The 22456-nt window shown below is 40.9% G+C and overlaps 1 protein-coding gene across 4 annotated transcripts in view; it reads left to right on the forward strand.

Moving 5' to 3' along the window:
- The window catches only part of LOC128765068 (collagen alpha-1(XIX) chain-like), a 127383-nt gene that overhangs the window by 34236 nt on the left and 70691 nt on the right, over window positions 1–22456 (forward strand). For 3 of the 4 annotated variants that reach the window (XM_053875464.1, XM_053875466.1, XM_053875467.1), the window contains 5 exons: window positions 532–585; window positions 2599–2634; window positions 7496–7525; window positions 7633–7659; window positions 8012–8065. In XM_053875464.1, coding sequence (XP_053731439.1) covers window positions 532–585; window positions 2599–2634; window positions 7496–7525; window positions 7633–7659; window positions 8012–8065 — 201 coding nt within the window. The remainder of the gene's footprint in view (window positions 1–531; window positions 586–2598; window positions 2635–7495; window positions 7526–7632; window positions 7660–8011; window positions 8066–22456) is intronic. The other variant, XM_053875465.1, reaches the window with a different exon arrangement.

A 22456-nucleotide genomic window follows, 5' to 3' on the forward strand; every position in this document is an offset into this window, starting at 1 on the left:
CTGTGCAGTCAGAAAAAGCATTCAGCTATCTCAGATGCATCTGCACCTCGCAGGATCATGAGCTTTTTCCCTGCTAAAAACAATGCTATTTAGCAATTCTCAATTTCACTGGCATGATCTTAATCTTTGAGGGGAGCATACAGTATATCACATGCAGGATTGTAGCATTAAATTCAGGAATATTAGAGTGGACAATCTAAGAGTTACTGTATGCAAACATTTATTCTTCATCTTATTTCTTTTTTTTTTCAGACTTCAACTAATAAAGTGAAGCACTGTATGCACTGTTTACACCGAAGAGATACAGTATTGTTTTCAACTTGGCCCATCAAAGTTAGAAGCAGTACTAATAGATAATGAGAAACCAGTAAAAAATTTTTTTTTTTCCTTTAATTCTCAAACAAAGCATTTGCTTCCTCACCCTCACTTGCATGAAATATAACACCAGTTTCTATCTAACTGATCTTCATCAATCAGTTAAGTTCCTGGTGACTATGGAAGACTCAACCTTTCGTGTACGTTTTTTCCCAGGGTGTGAAAGGTGACCCCGGACCGGTCGGTCCATTTGGTCCGAAAGGAGACAAAGTGAGTGACTCAGATTGCTGGACATAACAACAGAGGAAGTGGTGGAAACGTATTGATTTAACTGAACTTACTCTCTAAATTCAGTTCCATTTTGGCAAATGATGAAATAATAATTACTAAAGTTTTCGTAAAATGTGTTCATAAATAGCCAAAAAGAAATAAGTGACCTCCCAAATATGTTTCCATCCTTTCAAAAATTTTGATTTATCTTTATGTTTCATGCATATTTCGGCTGAAATATATGTACAGTACAGGCCAAACATTTGGGCAGTGTTTTTACCTTTATTTTGAGTACTGTCTACATTGTGGCTACATACGGAAGACATCGAATATATGACGCACGATATATGGAATTATGTAGCAAAGAAAAATGCTAGTGACTCTAATGTCGTAGTACTTGAGATTGGTCTTGGTCTCAAGACCGCTTTTTTGGGTCTCGGTCTCTCTGCGTTTTACTGGTCTTGTCTCGATCTCGGACTGGGCGAACTCTGGCTTTCCATTCAAGACCAGTCGAGACCAACGTAGAAAACTGTCATAATTGCTCAGTACAACTGGTAAAAGAAGGACTTTTTTATTTCATTGATTTGTATCAGGGGTCTCAAACTGATCCACAAGACGTCCACAGTGGGTGTTTGTTGTCTGGTGACTGGTGCTGCTTCTTTCAGCTGACACCTGGATGGTTAACCAGTGACTGCCTTCACCCGCTGCCACTTTCTTGTGGGTCTGTTTCAGACTCCTTACATCTACTGTCTTGGTCTTGTCTCAGTCTCAACGCCGAAATTGTTCTCAACTTGGTCTTGATCTCCAACTACATTGGTCTTGTCTCGGTCTCTCCAGTCTTGATGATGACATATTGATATATTTAGACGAGTCAAAGTAGCCATCATTAGGTTTGTAGGCAGCATTTCAGGCCCTTTGCCTTCTTAATAAGCTTCATGATGTACTCACCTGTTTGAAAACCATTTCAGGTGAGAATGCGCATGTGTATATAAGAATGCATATATAGTATATTCAAGAAAGGTACCTAAAAAATGTCCAGATATTTTTTGTCTAACAAAAAAATTGGAGGATTCGAGTTCTTTATCAAACATACTGACACCATGATACATTTTTTCATGTTCAAAAGCAGGAAACAAATGAATACAACATCCATTATTGCATGTCCTGAAGTTATCTTTTCAACAGTTTGAATACTTTTCGGATGAAAGTCGATTTTTGTTGTCTTTGTCTAATTAGTTGCTATCTCGCCTTCTTTACCCTCTCGTTTTCTTTTATCGACTCATTGTTGTTGCCTTTCTCCTTTGGTTGGACCCGCTGCATAATTGTAGGTGCAGCGCTCCGTCTGCCAGCCTTGAAGTTATAATGAGGACTGTGGTTTTTTTTTGTGTGTGTGTGTGTGACAACAGCACCGAATCGGGGGGCATTTCACCAGAATTTACTGATGGGAGTATGAGGTCAGAGAGTAGGTTTGTTCGTATCGAACGTGTCTGAGGAAATGATGGAGTAATGAATCTCAGAGAATATAAAAGCTGGATGTTTCTACATTCATTAGACAGCATAACACCTTCAAATCTCAAGCAGGGTTTCATCTCTCTTTTAAAAGCTGTGTATTGGCTTTTTAGGTGCTGATGGTTTTTAAGAGTATAAGTGTGCTGTGATCAGGCTTTATCCCAAAATCTAAGCTGTAAAAAGCAGCTGCAGCCCTTTATGTCCGAGCTACTGACCAGCTACTTCACATTCCCTTGTCAGAGCTTTAATGTGATGTGGCTCGGCTGTTCTTATCTCAAAAGCTGTCAGAGTTAATAGCAGCAAAAGTGCACTCAGTATTTATCTAGGCGTGTGAAAGTTTGTGTTTCACGGCGAACTGTAAATACGCAGCGCACGGTGGGCTGACTTTTCGGGCCGCTTGCTTTATCGCCGAGAGTATGACCCTTGATAAGGAAAGAGGAGTTGAAGCTTTCGCCTCATTTAAAGTTGCATTTACGTTGTGGTGATTTGTATCTGTCTGTGCAGGGTGAAGTCGGGCGTCCAGGAGTTCCCGGTCGACCTGTAAGTAGACTATGTTTTAACAAGTTGCTGCAGTTGGTCATCCAAAATATGAGTTTGAAGCTTAGCAGTCGGTCATGAATGCGACAAAAGGGGACATGTAGAAGTGTGAGAGAAATGCCTGTGACTTCAGTAAAATTCCTCAGACAGTTTTTGTTGGATACTTCAACTGTAAAGTTTTCTTTTAATCTGGAAGTGGCATGGTTCTACATTCAAACAATCGAAGAGGAAGGGATTTGTGATGCTTTTTAAAAGCACGACTTAAGTACAACTGATGCCAGCTGCTTGAATGACCAGAAAGAATGTAGAAAGTCAATACATTTTTTTATTACTGCTTTATATTCACTAGTAACTGTGTATTAAAACTATTTTGAAATGTGTGTTTACCGTCAAACTGAGCACCATTTCAAGCACATTGTTGTGGAGAAAACTATGGAGGTCTCGAGCCTTTAATGCACTCTCAAGAGCGCGTCGACTGTTGTACCTTATGGGTCTTACGGCGCTGCCTGGCCTTGGAGTTTGAGCTCCACACAAGATGATGGTGGTCAATTTCCTTTCCTTTTAACAAGATCCTTGGACCGGCTCCATTGAACGTTTAATTGCCTCTGCCAAGGATGATATGTCTGTAGTACGTCGGTTAGCAGAACAACTACAAAAAATGTAAGAACAAATTCAATGACATTTTCTGGATAAACTGCAGTGAAGAGCATTGCACCGCTCGTTCTTTGTCTTGCTACCGCCACCTGCTGTCTGATATTTCAAATTTAGTCGAGATACGATAAACGTAGGCCAATAATGTTGGGCCTAAACAAAGTAGAAATAGCGCTCAAATGGGCAAATGTTTGTGGTGCTTTGAACCTTTTTTCCAGCTTTAGCTCCACATTTTGACCATCCATGAAACATTAGATCAGAAAAAAGATGGAAATCTCAATTAGATCAGAGGTGGGTATAGTACAATATATGTACTGTATGAGGCCCTCATTAGTTTTTATTTATTTTTTAGGTCTTTATTTCACATTTCTCAAACATTTTTGTAATGGCTGATGCTCATTTCAAAAGCGTTTGTGTAAATAAATGAATAAAAGGAAAGATATATCATATCCTTCTACCCATAGTTTCCAAGACATTCTCTGCTTAAAAAGCTCTTATGATTTATGATTTATATTTGGTTTAGAATCGCCCACCTCTGCATGAGCGCAAACTTTCTTTAAAGTGCGCTGCAGCGCGATCATTGAACATGAACGACCTAAAAAAGCCAAGAGCCGTGGATGACCACACACAGCAGCAGAGTAGTCAAATCTGACCTGCAGTGACAGAACGTGAGTCACTTGTGCGAGGAGCAATCGGATCTCATGAGAAAAGGGGGAAACAGCTTAGATACGGCTCTGCTCTTATTCACACTTGCGCCAGAGCAGCGTCCTTATCAGCATGCTGTTATGAAATATACGACCAGGAGTAGAGATGAGAGTTGACAGGTTGTAGCTGGCTGAAGCTAACATGCACTTCCGTTGACTCCACGGCTGTCCCGCCAGACATCTCACATTTTCACACACCTGGGACGTACAATCCTCATCTCTGTGTGTTTCCTACACGTAATTGGAGCAGCTTTTCCTCGCCACTGCAAGATTATACACAAAAGAGCAGGAACTCGATGTGAACTCACTGTGGTGCGCACGAACCTGACATCCCCTCGCGGAGTGTCCCCTCAACACGCAGATTTAACATGTGGGCGCAAATGTAAACGTGCATATGCTGTTGTTCATGTGCCGCAGGAGATTAAGGCTTCAAAGCTAATATTTGGAGAATTATGAACCAATCATGACGGAATCTGGATGCCAGCTGTATTCAGCGTTTCCGTGACGCAAGGTTACTCTGCCGTTGCTGCTGCCAGTCCTCATTTTCTGTCCCGCAAACATCAATTCTTGTTAATCTTTGCCTGTTTGAATGCCGAATCGGGTCAGTCAACATTCAATGGAGGATCACTAATGTTCCTTCAGACTCCAAATCCCACGGTTAAGTCTCCCGTTTATTAAACATGAACAGATAATACTTTATTTATGTGGCACTTTTCATATCCAGTGGAACACCAAGTGCTTTACAGAGTTAAAGACAGAGGTACGGACTAACTTGAAGAAGATGGAAACGTTGCGATGAAAAACGAAAACTCACACATACACGCAATGAAGAGCTCAACAGCACTAGTGTTTTTGAGTTTTTAGAAATCCTTCTCCACATTAACCCTCCAAGTGCATCGTCCCAGACCATGCTTGTCCTCTCCATTGACCACATCCATGGACTTGATTGTCTCCTTTAGCCTGTTGCCATTTCAAACATTTTTTGTCCAATATGTTCCCTGTCTCCTCTCTTCATGTAAGAGACCCCACATGCTCTATATGGGCCATAATAGCTAAAAGAACCACCACCTGTGTCCCAACAAATTATTAACACATTACAATTGTTTTGGGATTTATTTATATGTTCATTTCAAATATAGTACTTTTATTTCAACATGCCCATATACTTAAAATATGTTCCTATTTGCAATTTAAATAGAGCTGAGAACCATACAACACATGAACAAAATATGTATTATAAATAAATTAATAAAAATTTAAATTGTGGGAAAATAAATACATAGAATCCAAATAATTGTGAGCAAAATGTAGATGAATATGATGATAAAAAAGGTGAAAATAAAATAAATTAACAGCTGGGATGGACCAGTATGTAAACATTAACTTGAATTTGTCAGCAATGTTGAGGGGCACATAAATATAGGCAAAAGTCCTGGGCTTTACTTTACCCATATCTTATTTACATCTTCTATTGTCTGACTGAAATGGTAAAGGTGGTTGTCATTGGCTTTTTGAAGTTACCAATAATTCAATGTACTACTGCTGTTGGATGTATCCTTCTTATAAATACCCAAAAATGCAGCAAAGTAAACCAACACACCAGCAAACTGGCTTCTGATGCTGTTTAATATTCTCCCGTTCCAGTGGCAAGGGTTCAAATGCAAAACGAAAACATTAAAAGCAGGGAGATTTATTCTTTGTTTACTTTGATTTCACAGCACTACATGTGCCGCTTCAAATATCTATGAGCTGATGGCCTCATTGTATCTCTTCTCCAAACTTCGACTGAGGCCTATTACGTGTCCATTTGCGCAGCTGTTTCCAAGAAAAGGCGACAGTGTTTGACTCCTGGATGCCAATTGAAAGAGGACACCAATTATTTTCTGCTCGCATTTAAAAGCGGAGACATTCTATGTGGTCGTGTGTCGATTTTGTGGCCCGCTGGATAGACGACTCTGTCTGCCCCTTGCAGACAGTAGCCAGCGGGGTGTCTTTAAAGTTGTAATAGCTGTGTACTAACTTTTCCCAGGGTCACGGCGGCCAAGGATAATTACCTCACGGCCACTTGTGCTGACTTTAACAGGATAACTTGCTGCTGTGGGGTCACACAATCACTTCCCCTCACTTTTAAAGAGAATCATTAAAAACTTGCAGTTGTAAGGGATTAAAAAAAAAAAATCAAAAACATGGCCATCAAAATTCATAGAGATCTAATTACGCTGTCTGGTCGGCTTATCTAATGTCTATTTCTGAAAAGTCATATCCGGAGATCCTCGGTGACATTCTAAATATCTCCATTAAAACAATGCATTTTTCCATATTAATATTGAACTAAAGGGAAAGATGTTTACATGAAGGAAATGAATAAAAAGGCATTTAATGTTTTGATTATCATTGTCATATTATTTCTAACTTAAACAGGGTGCCAGTCTCTTTTGCAACTTCAATTGTTGCTGTAGCATGTTTGAAAAAAAATTGTGTGTGCCTTCTCTTCATGCAAAAAAAACATTTTTACGATACGGGCAGCATCTAACTGTACATGTACTTATTTTAGACAGAAATTATTTTCAATTAATTTAATTTTTTTGGCAGGAATCTGCCATTAGGATACACACCGACGATATGATATGTCATGATAAATCGCGATATTGCGATTCATTGTGATGTTGTTGAGTAGAATTACATGTTAGCCATCAGCTGTGATACTGCATTTGCGGTTCTATGAATTCCACAGATGTCGATTTTAAAGAGCCAACGCTGACGTTCCAAACTGGAATCTCAAGTGCGCATTGTCTATTAACACGGAGCAGAAGACGAAAGTGGCCGGAAGCCTCAATACAACTTAAAAACATGTATTGTTTATTAAATATCAATAGAGTGTACTGAAAAGCCAATATATGAATCAATATTTGCTCTGAGCCTTTTCTTTGAATATATGTTTGTGATCCACTTCTGCACTGCTGCAACGATTTAAAAACTCCATGTACTTTTGAACTAAGACAGAGCCGCTCATGCATCTGAAAATGTCTTGTTTTGTTCATGACTCATGGTCATAAAAATAATAGATTTTCTGGCCGCTTTCTTCTTCTAAATTGGTTGTTTCAAACTCAAGGCCACTAGATTACATTACCGTCTACTAACAGGCTGGTTCTAACTGTGCCACCTCACGTACGACAAGTCCGAAAATGCACTTCAACAGTTGTAGCTCTTGTTACAGTTAAGGATGTAGCAGCCAAACTTATTTGCAACACCACACCTGACACCTTGTATTTGGCCCGACTGTGACTGAGCTTAACATAAAGTCATGAGTCACCAACTGGACTCAGACCCACACTGGATCCATCAAAGGAAAAACTCACCATCGTAACTACCGTTATTGTGTTTTCCATAAAACACACACCTTCTCCAAAAGGAAGACGGTTGAATATTCCTCTTGAGCTGCTCAAGAAGTCACCAAAAAGAGCAGGATTCCTTAAATCTTCATTCACAGTGGCTTGTTCTGTCCGCAGGCTGACACAGGCGTACTCAAAGGAACTCAGGTATTCACTCTGTTTCATCCAAATTTTGCCAACTATCATGTATTCAGTATATTTGGCATTCATTCTTTCATTTTCAATTAATATTAATCTTTTAATCCCATATCCAGGGAGCCGACGGGGACAAAGGAGACAAGGTAACTCATTAAACTTCACATTGAATTAAAGTCCAAGAGGCCCATCTTTCACCTGTCCAGCAAATGGCCTGGACGCTTTCAACAAGCAATTAAGGATTCCCTCTTAAACCTACCGGTGCTTTGGAACTAAATGGTGATTCATAAATGATTTAGGAATGCGGCCAACTCAGGTTCGATTTTGAAGTAAATCAACAGACCTAATGTATTGTTTCACACCTCATCACGCCACTTATCTAGCCATCTTCCGCCGCGATCTGACCCCCAACATCAGTCTTTGTTTGCAACTTCCGATCTGCTCTTTCACTAAATGGCTGCAGCATCCAATTCACTGTGATGCATGTGCTGTCTCCAGGGAGTGACCGGAGCGCCGGGTCAGCCAGGCAAAGAAGGCAAAGAGGGCAAAAGGGTGAGCAAACCGAAACAGTCCACCAGTTGTGTGGCCGGGCCGGTGACTGAACAAACTGATGGTCAGGGGAGGGGGGTCGGGGAGGGATGACCTGGGAGAGATCAAACAGCAGCTGAAGTAGCTGTTGTTAAAAGGAGAGAAGATGATCTGCGGCTGAAGGGATTCCTCCCGGTCTGAAAGGAGAAATCTGTTGGCAGGGGTCTGGGTGTATGACAATTAATGAATGGCCATCGTGGCCAAGAGGTCACATACACTCAGAGCATGAGTGGCAGCACATATGGTTCGCTCCCGCAGGACAGTGTTCAGTTTCCTGCTGCATTTGGAAACGGATAACGTCATGAAGGAGCGGCACATGTAGGAGTCAAACAATGGCGCGAGGAGGTGCTTCCTTTATTTGTGGAAATATACATATATATATATACATATATATATATATATTTCAATTCAATGTATTTATTTTTTAAATAAACTTTTTTCATTAAAAATATTTATATTTTTTAAATATTTATTTTTTATGTTGTTTTATTTTGTTAATCACAATGTATATTCTAAATTTTATTTTCCTCCAATTAGTTTATAAAAAATAACACTACTAAGGACTAAGACAACATTTTTATATTTATATTATTTTATTATTATTATTTTATATTTATTTGTTTTTGTCACTTCATGCTGGGGGTCCCCTCTATAAGGTGATTTTTAATAATTTTAGGTTGATAATTCATCACAAACATTTTAAATGACAAAAGAGGAAATAAAGTTGGATTTTATCTTTCATGTCTAATTTAATTACACAACTGCACAACTGCCAAATTACATGACACCAACACAAACCATGATGTATTTTATCATGATAAACTGAGACATGTGATTCTATGCAGTGTTACAACTGGTATTGTACATTGCTATCTCCGCTGTGTTATACTGTAGTTTCCTGACTGGTGCCACAATTTATGAAGCAGCAACATTGCCAAGTCAAGATGAAGGTCAATTTATGGAGCTGAAAAAGGGAGATAGCGACAAACCAAGCTGGGTTTCTGATGATTTATCATCACTAGTGTTCTTACTCTGCCTCTGTGATCAAGGCTCTTGAGAAGATTAGCCTTTTTTTTATAGGAGGCAGGCAGTGAAAGCACAAAATGGCTGCAAAACATGTGGTTCCCCTGCAGCAACATGTTCAATGTTGAGCTGCTTTAGCTGTCGAGCAACTTTAAGTAGGTCAGGCAAATGTTCGTATGAGATTAAAGAAAGAAATGGGGTGATTTACGATGCGTGAGACGTGTGTCTGTCAAGCTGTTCTATTTGTTGGTTGCATCCAAAATGGCGTTTCATTTGTGACCTATGGTTTGCTGAGATAGTTTGCCATTGTTGAATTTATTTTCTGGCCTTTCTTATTACCTGCTCGATGGCTGGCGATTTGGCGAGTGCATGGTCTCGCTCCCTCATTAGTGTCAGAGCGAACCTGACTTGCTGAAACTCAAAAGGATGTGTCGAGGGAATCAGTTATGCTGTGTGCTGCTCTTCCAGAATACAGTATTATGATAAATATTTCACACATAATCGGTGCAGGGAAGAGATGGAGGCTTTCTTCAACAGAGTGGCTTTCATATCTCTGCTGAAATTCTAGCTCTGAGTCACAATTTGCCTCAATGAATCTGAGTTTAAACGGTGAGCGTTTTGGTGAGCATTAGTTCACTTTTGACATTTTGACATTCTAACTGTGATAGATATAAAGTCGATTTAAGTGAATCCATATTACAAAAAACTTTAGATTTAGAGGAATGATTTTGAAGAGCTGTCTACACAAAGTGACATTGGCAAAACACACGTCATTTTCTCACCTCAATGAATGATTTACAGCATCTTTTTGAGACTAGATTTAGGTCTAGCAGTCTTTTATTTATATTCATATCAGATCGATGAATTTATAGAGTTCTGCTTTTATAATGAATATTTTCGCAGCAGTGCTTTAACACTTTAAAATTGACCAATCGTACTGTAGGCCAGCTTCCTGGAGTGTTTGGTGCAGATGAAACAAGCCTTTAAATTGGACATTTTCGACGTCCTGCTGCTGCTGCTGCTGCTGCTGTTGGAGACCCTGATTCAAGAATAGCCTGTCTTTGATGGCTGCCCCGGCTTCATGGTGACTGTTAATGTGCTAAGGTTTCCGCTTATTTTTACCTCTCGAAGTCACATGTGGCCGCGAGGTTGTTGACCAACCTATGCTCCCGCAGTTCGGCACCCTATTTTAGGGTGTTGGACGTGTATCATCTCAACGCCTTGCTGGTGGCGAGCTGATCCAGCAAGAGCATGTCACCCAATTAGCAGCTCTTGTCCGCACTTGTAATGTATTTGTTTAAGGAATCGTAGCTGCCATATGTGCGATGAGGAATATCTTGACTGATCGTCAGACAACCCCGTTGAAATAGCCGGCAGTTGAAAGCTTTCACAAGGCCTTAGATTCAAGCCAGGCATCTCTCACTCTGTCCGCTCCAATTTATTGTTGAGGAAAATACGAGCACTCTGAGCCACTCGGCTTCAAGGAGACGCTGAGGACAATGTGGCGGAGAAAGATGGCATTTGATCATTGGCTCCAGCTTTAAGCCACATGCGAGGACATCAAGGGCACATGCCTGACCCCCACGTTTGACCCCGTGTCCATTCTTTTATCTCATCTTATAACCGTGATGGATGGCTGGCCCAGGAATTTATGGCATTTTATTTCACTTCGCCATTAATAGGAAAGAAAATGATTTCATCTATTATGAATGTCTTTGGCACAGAATGATGGAAAGAAAAGAGAACTTTTTGAGTGAGTGGCATAACTATGTGTGCTTAAATTGGACCCTCTAATGTGAAATGTGGGTTCCATAGTGTACTGAAAATGTGTTCCATTTGGTGCAAAAGACTGACGTAATATGATATACTCAATATGAGATACCCAAGTCTCTTTTTTTTTCATTTTAATAATTGACATTCAGAATATGTGCTTGCTTGTACAGAAACTCTTTGAAGATGGTTCTTTGTGAGTAATTTAAGAATTATTATTTTATTTTATTTTTTTTTTAAACCAACTACATCCATTCTGCCACCTCAATGAGTTAGTGGCCCAAAACTGCCCACCGAGCCATATGTTTGACACATGAGCTCTTCAGTTTCTGCCACTTGTTTCTTGTGCCACGGGTTGCCAGCACTGACAAAATCAGTCGCAGGTGACAACGATCTGAAGCAGATGCAGGCAATTGAAATTCCTCATTATTTGAAACACATCTTCAAGTGTTGAATCACTAGGAGACATTAACACTGGAATATGATCTTGAATTTGTCAGCGCATTGTTGATTCTTAGTGGCTTTTTTTGGTGGGAAAAACTCACATGAGCTGGAGGTGTTTGAAGACAGTTTGAGGAAACATGGAGAGGAGAAACAGTGCTGGACGAAGAATGTTAGATGCACAGACACCAGGAAAAAGGAAGAGAACCAATGTGGCTCATGACTGCTGGTGTGACCAGACCAAGATACCTTAGGAGGAGACTGAAAAAGATAAATTAATAAAAAGGTAGGTAGATAACCTGTCATTTTACGGCAACCCACAGTAAACCCATTGCTTTTGGAAGTTGTAGCAGTGCATCAGCACATCACGTCAGTATTTTCTAAAGTTACTTTACTTTACTTTAGCCCCTCATGAAATACAGCCATGTTATCCTTTGTGATACATGGCCTTACGAGAGCAGAATTGTCTACCAATTTTGCAGAGTCACACATCTTGACAAAAAATGCTGCCTTTGAGGACAACCGAGCAAATACAGCATTCTTGTCAATAACTGGAGAACTGAATTGCCTGTGGATTTTGGCATTGCTCAGTCAAAACTTTGTTATACAATCTACTTTGAACTGCTGCTGACTGTAAGATAAAAGCAAGATGGCTCTTGAAACTCTGATCTGTTGGTGTTCTCTAGTCCTTTCATTACGAAGTCCTTTCTCTGTGTTGTTCACTGCACGCCGAAACTATTGTACTTCATTAAGACTATCTTTTTCAAAGAAAACTTTACCATTGTCACATTAGCTCCAGGTCCAGGGTGCCTGAACACACATCTTAATGGATTCTTTAATGAGAGAACAAAAAAACGGATGCTCCCGAGACAGATGCATTTTCACTAATGAATAATTCAGTGAAAAACCTCTGTTATTTATTTAACTTTATTTTGCAAAGAATTTATTGTTTAGCACCAACAATGATCTACTGTCTGCAGATGGGGGGAGCAATAATGCATGGACGGACCATGTCGAGCTTCAGTTCGTAAAACACTTGGATTTTATTTTTGCCCAGGCTGTGGTGACACTCTCAATTGACTGCCTCGCAAATGTGTCGACTATCTATCTTGTGGAAATATTTGTCAGCTGAGGCGGATCGCGCTACATCGACGTGCCTCGTATGTCAAGTTGTTCAGAGACAACTAAAGTCATGGTAAAGGTGGGAAGAAGGCCAGGACTGGGCAGACTGGACTTGGCTTTGAAGGGTTCAACCATTCATTGTTGGTTAAAATACATTTTATTTGAAAAATTAAAAAACAACCGCACCATATGTGACTTGGCGACACGTAGCGCTGCTTGCACACGCATCAAAAGTGACTTCTTCTTCTGCCTCTCAAGTCAAGTTACATATGTCAGTTTGCAGAGGGCTGGTCCAAGGTTAGCTGAAAGTCAATATGGCGGTTCTCTGAAGCAGCATTATAGCCCATTTACTGCCTCAGTATACATTATTTTTCACTCCCGTGGCCTAATATATTCACGTTTGTGAGTGGACTTTTGCGTCATGTGTTTCGTATTCCCTGCTTCTCTATTGTACCACAGCAGTTTGTCACACATAATCGTGCTTCTAGATGTAAAACCGTTGCTTTTGACACGTTGATCTCGCTTGGTGTCAGCTTATCAATACTGCACAAACTGTCCTATCGTGAACGTGAAACAGATTGGTACTTAGAACACAGGCCTCGAGACTTGTCTCTACTGCATGTCTCTAACTGTTGATCTCTGAGGAAGGAGTTAGCAACACATCCACATGTACGATTTGAGTTGATCTAAAAAAAAAAAAGGGAGAGTTCTTCCTCTTAGCTCAGCTCTGTTTTTGTATTGTGGTATTGCCTATCTCTTGTCACTTGCTCTGCTGAATCGGAAGCAGCTCAAGTTACATCACCCCATCCCTGCTAACTCACTGTGTGTTACAAACAATTCTAGCCGTCTGCTTAAAATGGAAGTCAAGTAAAAGCAATGTGAAGAAACAGCTTCTGTCATGTAACCTGATTAGCTTCCAGGCAGCCGTCTCTCTTAGAGCTGAATCATGGCACGGCATTTAAATGTTTCCTGCAACTGATCAAATAACATTTTTTATAGCATTCGGCCAGACTTTATAATATTAATATTCTAAGTGGTGGACGGGGGGGGTGGAACAAAGCCGACAGTGAGACTAAGATGGAGGGAGCTCCACTTTGATTTGCGGTCACCGGAACACTTGGCAGCAGCTTCTTGCTCCATAGGTGGAAGCGGACGTGAGCAGTGATACAAGTGTAACAGACTGTTGACCTCCACCAGAAGGCCTGCAGGGGGCCATTATTAAGCCGCCAGTCCCCAGAGAGGACAGAAGCCTTCCGGCCAGAAGTTCTCCGAAGCAAGCTGACAACAATTTATGTGCTCTATCAACTGTTAGATCAAAGCAATGATTTCACTGTCCCACTTAGTTTAGTGTAAAATTACAAACAAAACGGGGGGAAGAATATCATTTATTGATTTATGTGAATTAGCTGCTATTCTGGTCATAAATAATAAGGCTGCAGGATGTCAGACTTCGTTGGTAAACGCATCCCTGGAGGGAGGCGAAGTCAAACCCCAATGTAGAAGAGTTGTTTTTTTATAGAATTTAATCCTGACAAACATGTGAACACATTTTGCCTAGACACTTCTGGTACTTCTTGGGGTTAAGAAGTGGGTTTTAAAACAATGTTGGTCTCTATTTATTCATAACAGAGGACGCAGTATTTTTCCTTTTTATCCTGAATTCAATGTTTTGTTCAGGTGCTCGCTGATCGAATTGATAAAAAGCTAGTGGGTTGAATCGTCTCTATTCATGCTCCGTTTTAGTGTCCACTTTGAAAATACTATATTTTGTGAGGCTTTGAACTCACCATTTTTTATTTTGCGTCTTTTTCTAAGTGTGTTGTCTCCCGATTCAAATAGAGTTTGGGATTTTCATTTCAAAGATGGCATGCTATTATTGATCAAAGCACTGAGGCGTTTGTTTTCCCTCCGTGGACAAAAGTTCTTCTAAGTGCGTTGATGTGCACACAAAGTTATTTACAAATTGTTTTTTATTCAGTTTATTTTGGGAATAGACTGAGATAATGGGGGGAAAAGACACTCCTCTCCTCCTCCTCCTCCTCATTGAGGGAAGACAGTTGAAGACCAATGAGGAGCGAGACCGAGACCAAACTGAATACAGGACTGCTGGTTTGCTCTATTGACAACATTTCAGTTCTAGATTTCTTTTTTAAAAAGCAATTACAATTTCTTCTGCAGCAACAAATAGTGTGTGTCTATATGACGAACAGACATATGCTTCTGTATTCTGTATTCAGTCTGGTTTTGGTCTCTGTGTGCTCAGGTCTTGACACGGTCTTGACTATAAAGCTCGCCCTCCCTGGGTGGAGAGTACAGTCTGCTTCTTACTTGCTCTGGGAATGCCTTTCTACTCCTGTAATAAGATGAGAGAAGGTTCCTGGGGAGAAGAAGGACATGGCCTCTTTAATTTCGACCGCTGCCCCCGTGACCCTGCCTTCGACAGCCTGAAGAAAATCGATGGCTTGACAGATGGATGGATATCTATCTATGTCCAGACACTGGTTGGACTTTTTTTTTTAAAGATGTGATGGGCAAAAATGTGTGCTCCAAAGGACAATTTGGTCATTTTTCATTCAGCGGGAGATGAATCGATAATGTTGGGAACCTGACTTTAAAGGAGCTTGAGATGTAAAACAATTGAAACACTTTCAGTGGATTTCAGCCCATTTGAAATTGACTGACCGATTTATAATGTGACTTTCTTGAGTTTTTGGAGACAATGATTTGTTCTTATAATGCCAGTATGAGCCTGATGGTTGGGAGACTCCGCCATCTTGTATAGCTAAAACAGACAACGCCTCATCAGTGTGGTTCCCAATCCTCAGGAATTGCCTGAAAACAAAGCGAGTCCATTTTTAAAAACAGCTCTGCGATGAGGAAGTGTCGAAGATTTCTAGTCCGAGTCAGTGGCAGCGCTATACGGCGAGAAGAATTTGAAGGTCAGCAGGGCTCACAGCTGAGTTTTATTGCAAGATTTACACCCTCTGCAATTTTTACAAGCAAGGAGGGATTTTTTTTTAACCCTTTGCTGACCCTAGATGATTCCTATACTTCTCTGTCCAAAATTGTATTGAGGACATCCAGAGAGAGGCCACTGCGACACCTGTAATCCACCAGCAGGTAAAGTGTTTGCCCAGTTCACGGGGCAATTCATCTTGTCAATGTCAAGTGCACTGGGAGGCAGGATGAGGCAAAGATGTGACCTGATTGGCTATGAAAAGGTCTCACATCGGGGCTCTGGTGGGACGAAAGAGGGGAACGCTGGCAAACGCAAGGCCGCGTGGACGGAGCTGTGATTTATCAGTCTGACTACCGTCAGTCCCAGCGAGCCCTGGGATCAAGTGCATGCACGTGCTTTGGAATAAACACATATTAATCGAGCGATTAATTACAGCAATGATCGCAAAGGGCAGCACTTCTGAGCGAGACTTTGATCGCGCATTGTTGTAGTCACAGGGAATGTATGTGTGCGGTGGTAAATTGATGTGTGTGTTTGTTACGGCAATGCTCAACAAGGGGTAATGTAGGTCAACATACCCTTTGAGGATTAGATAGGCATGCTATTGTTGGCCGGAGCATAGCTCTTCTTCACATATCTACAACCTCACAACCCTCTCCGGAGACGCAGACTCTCCACGCAACAAAAGGCTCGACAAGACATCCTTGTATCTCTGCTTGTGTCTGCTACATTTGAAATGCTGTCCGCAAGTCTGCCAGGTCTTAGTAATGGAGTGTCATATGTCAGCTGAGCTGAATACACTCAGCACATCGGTATGTTGCTGGACAGGAGGTGGCTGGCCCCTGTGACATTTCTATGTTCCATCGTTCACACTGGAGCTGCCGCCATCTAAACAAGGAGACTTCTTTGGCTCCAAACTGTCTACTTATATCCAAAGACTGGTCTTCTGGATGTATTTCCAGAAGCGGGAGAAAATGGCAGAGAATGATAACATAATGGCTTTTCTATATGCAGGTAATGCGGAGGATTGTTAAGTGATGTGTGTTGGCGGAAGCAGTGACGACAAAAACGTGTGTCACCTTTCAAGGCAGCTGTGACAAAAGACCAAATATTGGTAAATCGCTATCAATTGAACATCAGAAGTGCTGTTATTTTATACACAACATTTATGTTATTATGATAAATGGTTCTTAGTGTCATGTCAACAGAAGGTGACCTGAGAGTGAAAAGCAGAGATGTTTAGCTTCGTCTTGCGCTCAGCATTTATACTCAGGATTCATCAATAATACAGAGCCAAGAGAAAAATCTATTTTCAACCGACTGTGTTACTTCATCTCAAGCAAACCTAAAATGTTTAGTTGTTTTGAAAGAGAAGAACGTCTTGTGTAGTGGCAAACAAAAGCAGCCCTATTTTTAAGAGCAGGCTTCTTTAGGGAAGTGAGTTTTATTTAAAGTTTGCTTTGATGAGTTTCCATTTGGGAATGACATATTTCAGCTCCCTCATTACCTGAGGAGAAGTGTTTTGTTGCAAATTAATTACAAATTGAATCAGTGGTTAGATATTGCAGGTGTTTTTTTGAACAAAATCTAAGGTGTTTTTAAAATCCTGACAAAGTAATCTCGGAAGAATAAACAGAAGAAGCGAATGGATGAATGTTTGAAAATCATGTTGGATCTTGAGTTTTGCTTGCAAAAATAAAATCTATACTTTATACTATATATTGATGAGAGTATATTCTTAAAATAATGTATTAAATACTGCATTAATATTAGCTTCTAACATCTTGATTTGTTTACACCAGTTGAATGATCTGAATATTAGGCCTGTCAATAGATTATAATTTTTATTCTCAATTAATCCCACTGTAGATGAGCTCACTTGTGATTTATGACAAATTAATCACGCGTTTTGTATCTGTTCTAAATGTAACTTCAAGGAGGATTGAGGATTTCCTCCTGCAACGTGTATACTGCAACAGTCTTTAAAATGACATCAGAGGCACTGAAAAGGCTCAAAAACATGCTGAAAGCACAACATTGTAAACATTATTGGCCACTCTTGTGTTGAATAAATCTACCTTTGATCGGCCTTTTGAACAGACACAAAATGATTCGGAAGTTAACTCATCTTTAGTGCGATTAATTGAAATGTAAAATTGTAATATATAATATATTATAAATATATGTAATATATTGACTGTCCTATTAAATATATTGAAACATATTTAATACATTGATCATCAGGTCACATCAGGTAAACCATCATTCGCAGCCCATTTTACTGTCACTTCAGTTTGAACCCAATGTCATTGAAATACATCACAATACATATTCATTAAAAATAAATAAATAAATAACTACATACAACATAGTGACAGTGTTGGGGTCACTCAAAAAAAAGCAACAACAAATAAATAAATACTACTACGATTTGTCAAGACATCAACGGTTTGCATCTATCAAATGTACTTCACTCTCAACATGCGGCTTGAGGGATTAACACTCAATGAAGTATTTCCTGTGTCGTATCAGTTTTTCCACTTAATAGCCATGTTGTTATTCAGCTGATCTGGAGATGTTTGCACGCAGCCTGTTTGGATAACTGTGCTCATCGATGTGCATCCGTTGTAGTGACATCCTCACATAGAAATGAGTAGATTTTTCCTTCCTTTCCTTTCTGGCGTCCATGACACAGCATGAGACTGCTGAACTGCCATGTAGAATTTTACTGAAGCAGAGTAAAGCAGATGAATCATGTAGCAGCTGAAGGCTTCTTATTATAGACCAATTGTGATGAAATAATTCAATGTAGGAGCTGTCCTTGGTGTGGTGGTGTAAGGTGACTCTCCAAAACTCACCATGCTACAAACCAGGAAAGTCAGAATCTGTGATCACCATCTTGTGAACTCACTTTCAATCCATGGGTCCTCCATCTGCAGTGTAGCTAGAGTGTGATATCATCTTGTAAATTGGCATTGAAGAAAGTCAGTCCTCGTAAAAAAAAAAGGAATCACTGAATAAAACGAACAAAACAATGGCAACAATGCAGATTAAACTCAGTAAGCATTTATTGTGTTGCAGACTGTTGAAGATTTTTAAAATGATTTTTCTGTTTTGGACCGTTTTTGGCATGTTCCAAGGACACTGGCCATTGAGAAAGGAAAATAGAAAAGGAGGGAAGAAGAATGGGGGGAATTTAATATGTAATAAAGAAAAGTAGTCAAATAAAAATGTGTAGTGGAATCCAGCCATGTTGGGAATTTTCAGTGCGGTTCTTTGACATGTATGCACTTTGGCTTTTAGCCCATTCTTTAGCAGCAATTTCATTCATTTATTCCCTCATCTATGAAGCGTTTCATACCTGGAATGTTTGACTAAACTGCATAGCTCTATGACCAATGTGAGGGAGGGCGACAGCGAGAGAAGATGTAACCCTGAACACAGCAGAGGCGTGATAGTGGGAAGCTGCATCTTTCAGCCTGCCATCCATATTCTTATTCTTCACACTCTCTTCCAGCCCACAACCAATTTTGGTACATTCATCTGTGTCCACTTTAATAGCATGCCAGGGAGCAGTGTGTTGACACTGGTGTGATATTATACAGTGGGTTGTGTGCGGGACCTTGGTGTAATCTGTTATGCATGGTGAGTGATATGAAGCAGAGGACTTGCCAGGGGCTACAGTCAGAGCCATGTGGATCTTTGCTCAGTGCATTCCCTCTGACCTCAAATATTTGGTTTGTAAAATGAACTACGGTTTATTCAAAGTAGATTTTCAGCCACCCCTGTTCACTTGTTAGATAATGCATTAATAAAAAGCTCAGAGTCTGTAAACATGGGAAGGAGGCAATCTTCTTGGGATGAATAATACAGCTGAATGTCCAGATGAGGCTGTGAAATCTCAGGAAGCCAAGACCAATAGCATCATCTTGTAGGAGATGAGAGCATTTAAGTGGCACCCAGCTCAAGTGGAAACACAATGGTGACATAACAACCTATATTTTAAATTGGATGTTTCCTTAAGGCAGCCTCATCGACCACTCCACGCGGCTTCAGTATCAGGAAAGTTCATGTCCGCATTCCAGACGTCTGCCACTGTTGTGGCTGCGACATTGTTTGTGCCAAACAGCTGCAACATCAAAAACAGGGATAAGACTGTAGGTGGAGGTGATTCAACCACTCACATAACTGGTGAGATTTCACAGAGAGAGAACTGAGGAAATGGAGTCATTGTGTGCCACTGGCTTGCAGACTGCTGGAGATGTGTCAGGGGTTTGGCGAACTTAATGTCTGCTCTTGATGAAGAGGTGGAGTAGAAGATTAGGTGTTTGAGAGCAGTCATTCTCAACTGAAGGGGAGCAACGTTTCCTGGTCTCAAAGATTTTTTGTTTTCATTTTGAAGGGAGTGGATTTTTTGGTATGTTCATCAACGCCATTGGAGTCTGGTCTGTGGCCTGTTATGATGGCACTTCTTCAATGACCCCGAAAAAACGTGTGGGTCAGAGAAGTAGCAGGTCAGGGCGCCAGTGCTTCAGGGTACTGCTTGACAATAAATTTCACTTTGCTTGTAGTCAAGAAGTAATGGTGAGTCAAAAGCCAGTGCAGCCGTGAGCCACGCTGTAACCCTGTCCTTTGTGTGTGAGCTAAATATCCTATCCAAAGAAAAACGGTACAACTTTAAGGCTATAATTTTACTGAACCCATTCGCAGTCAGCATCGTAAAAAATATGGGTGTGCATTTTTAGTAAGCGGAAGTGGCTTATAGCTCATCTACATCACTGTGTAAACTAACTTTAGTTTGAAAAACGTATCAGCACTAAACATGTTTTAAAGCTCAGTAATTGTTTCTGTGAAGTAATGTTGTACACACACGTAGATAAAGTTGCGATCTTGACAAACAACAGTGCTTCTGTCGCCAAAATGCACACGCTTTGGAAGCCTTAACCCTAAATGCTGAATGGGTCTATCAAGTCATCGAGTCATGTCCGTCAAATCAGCAGCACTCAGAACAGAAGTTTTCTTTATAAGAACTGCAAGACAAAATCTGTTCTTAGGTGTGTGGGCTAATGCCAGTGTACAGTACACAAAGATGTCCAGAAGATAGTGTCCTGACCTGGGTCAGTTTTGATTGTACATTACAAAAAAATGCAAATCCACGTTATATTGTCAGCCATCTTCCACCCACCCTTAGGAGTTGTTCAAGTCAATGAGGTCTTGAAGATCAATATTCAAGACATGGCCGACACGTGGCACTTGCGAAACAGTGATTCTCGGGCGCCCATGGGATTGTTGTGATTTACTTTCTGTTGACATCCATAGTCAGAATTTGCATTCTCTGTGGTGGGCAGCTGCAGTGTTTGAATGTTAGAGTTGGCTTGATAGCATATCTTTTTTTCATCCAGAGACAGGCTGCGCTCAATGACCGGCCCTCGTGGTTTCACCTGTAGTATTGTGTGTCAGATGAATAGAGGAATAATGGGGCATGGAAATGATTGTTGCTGTCACCCTCAGTCTGCTTCCTGCTTCCTCGGACTCACATGATGGCGTTAAAAAAATAACTCTTCTGCCCCGCATTCAGTGTGTAATTGCCAGACTGCCTAATTACAGATGTTACCCAAAACGCATCATACATTCATGCAATGAGGGCATCTATCCTCTCTCAGAAGAGAGCCTCAGTCTCTGGCTCGCCCTCCGCCACCTTGAGAATTTCCCCTGAAGCTAGTTTGCCATCTAGTGGCTCATGTGTAAAATGGCTTTCCAGGTCCAGGGCTTTGAGAATCCATCATGAGAAAGAGGAGTATAGGTGCCGTCCTGGCCATCTGAGCTGTGCCTTGAGCTGGCTGCAGTGTCAGCGTACGCCCCCCAATATTTAGATGGCGAGGAGTTAAAGAGAGCATTGTACACCCGTTAGGATGGTAAAAATGCTAAGCTGCATTTGAGACCCTGCCAGGCAGCTGTCGGCTTTGCCGTTCTCTTCCTGCCCCGGCCGCTCCTCTTAACCCACAGTAAACAACTGGAACAAATCCTGTTTTATTGAGGCTTTTACCAAGTGCGAGGGATCGCTTCAAGCTCCAGCGCTCAGGCATTTCTCTGAGTTTGTGCGGTGTCCTGAGATGCCATCCAGCAGGGCACTCGGAAAAAGAGAGCACATTGTCTGTCTCTAATTGAATCCTTAATCAGGAGCTGGTTTGCCTGAGGCTTGTGGATCAGGCTTTTTGACAGCTCAAGCATGCTACAATGGTACCATTTACATTCACACCTTGGCCTGAATAAACGCGTGGGTTCACAAAATATCGGCGTATATCACTCAAATATGATATTTTCCTTTTTTTTTTCACGAGATTTTGTGTGTTATTGTAGTGAAGGCAATGCTGTGCAGCATTTGTAGCTTTACTATTATCTCACTGACTAACACTTACTCAGTCCTTTGGACTGTGACGGTTTGACAACCTTTCTAGGGTGCTCATGCCATTCTGTACAATATAGTGAATGCTCTTGATGCGGGGATGAGGTTTCATGAAACAGTGTTGAAGGGTAGTGTCCTAGTTTTCAGAACTCAATAGGTTTAAATAATGTCAGCGGTCAGGCCTGCAATGTTGTATGGTTTGGAAACAGTGGCACTGAGGAAAAGACAGGAGGCAGAGATGAAGATGCTGAGGTTCTCTCCAGGATGGATAGGATCAGGAAACAGTAGATCAGAGGGACAGCACATGCCAGGTGTTTAGGAGACAAAAGGAAGGAAGGAAGATGTTGAGGTTGGAACTGCCAGGCAGAAGGTGGAGAGGAAGGCCGAAGAGGAGATTGATGGAGGTGGTGAAGGAGGACATGAGGTTTGTAGGTTTGGCAGAAGAGGAAGCAGAGGACAGGGTGAGATGGAGGAGGATGATCCGCTGTGGCGACTCACGAAGGGAGAAGTCGAAAGGAAAAGAAGATGAAGAAGAATAGGTTTAAATGATGTGAGGCCAAAACCAAAACTCATGTAGCACTTGTAATGGGTAGATGAGGTTTCATAACACACTGTTGAAAGGTTGATGAGGTTT

Source organism: Synchiropus splendidus, chromosome 9 (genome assembly GCF_027744825.2).
Source record: "Synchiropus splendidus isolate RoL2022-P1 chromosome 9, RoL_Sspl_1.0, whole genome shotgun sequence".
NCBI classification, from domain to species: Eukaryota; Metazoa; Chordata; class Actinopteri; order Syngnathiformes; family Callionymidae; genus Synchiropus; species Synchiropus splendidus.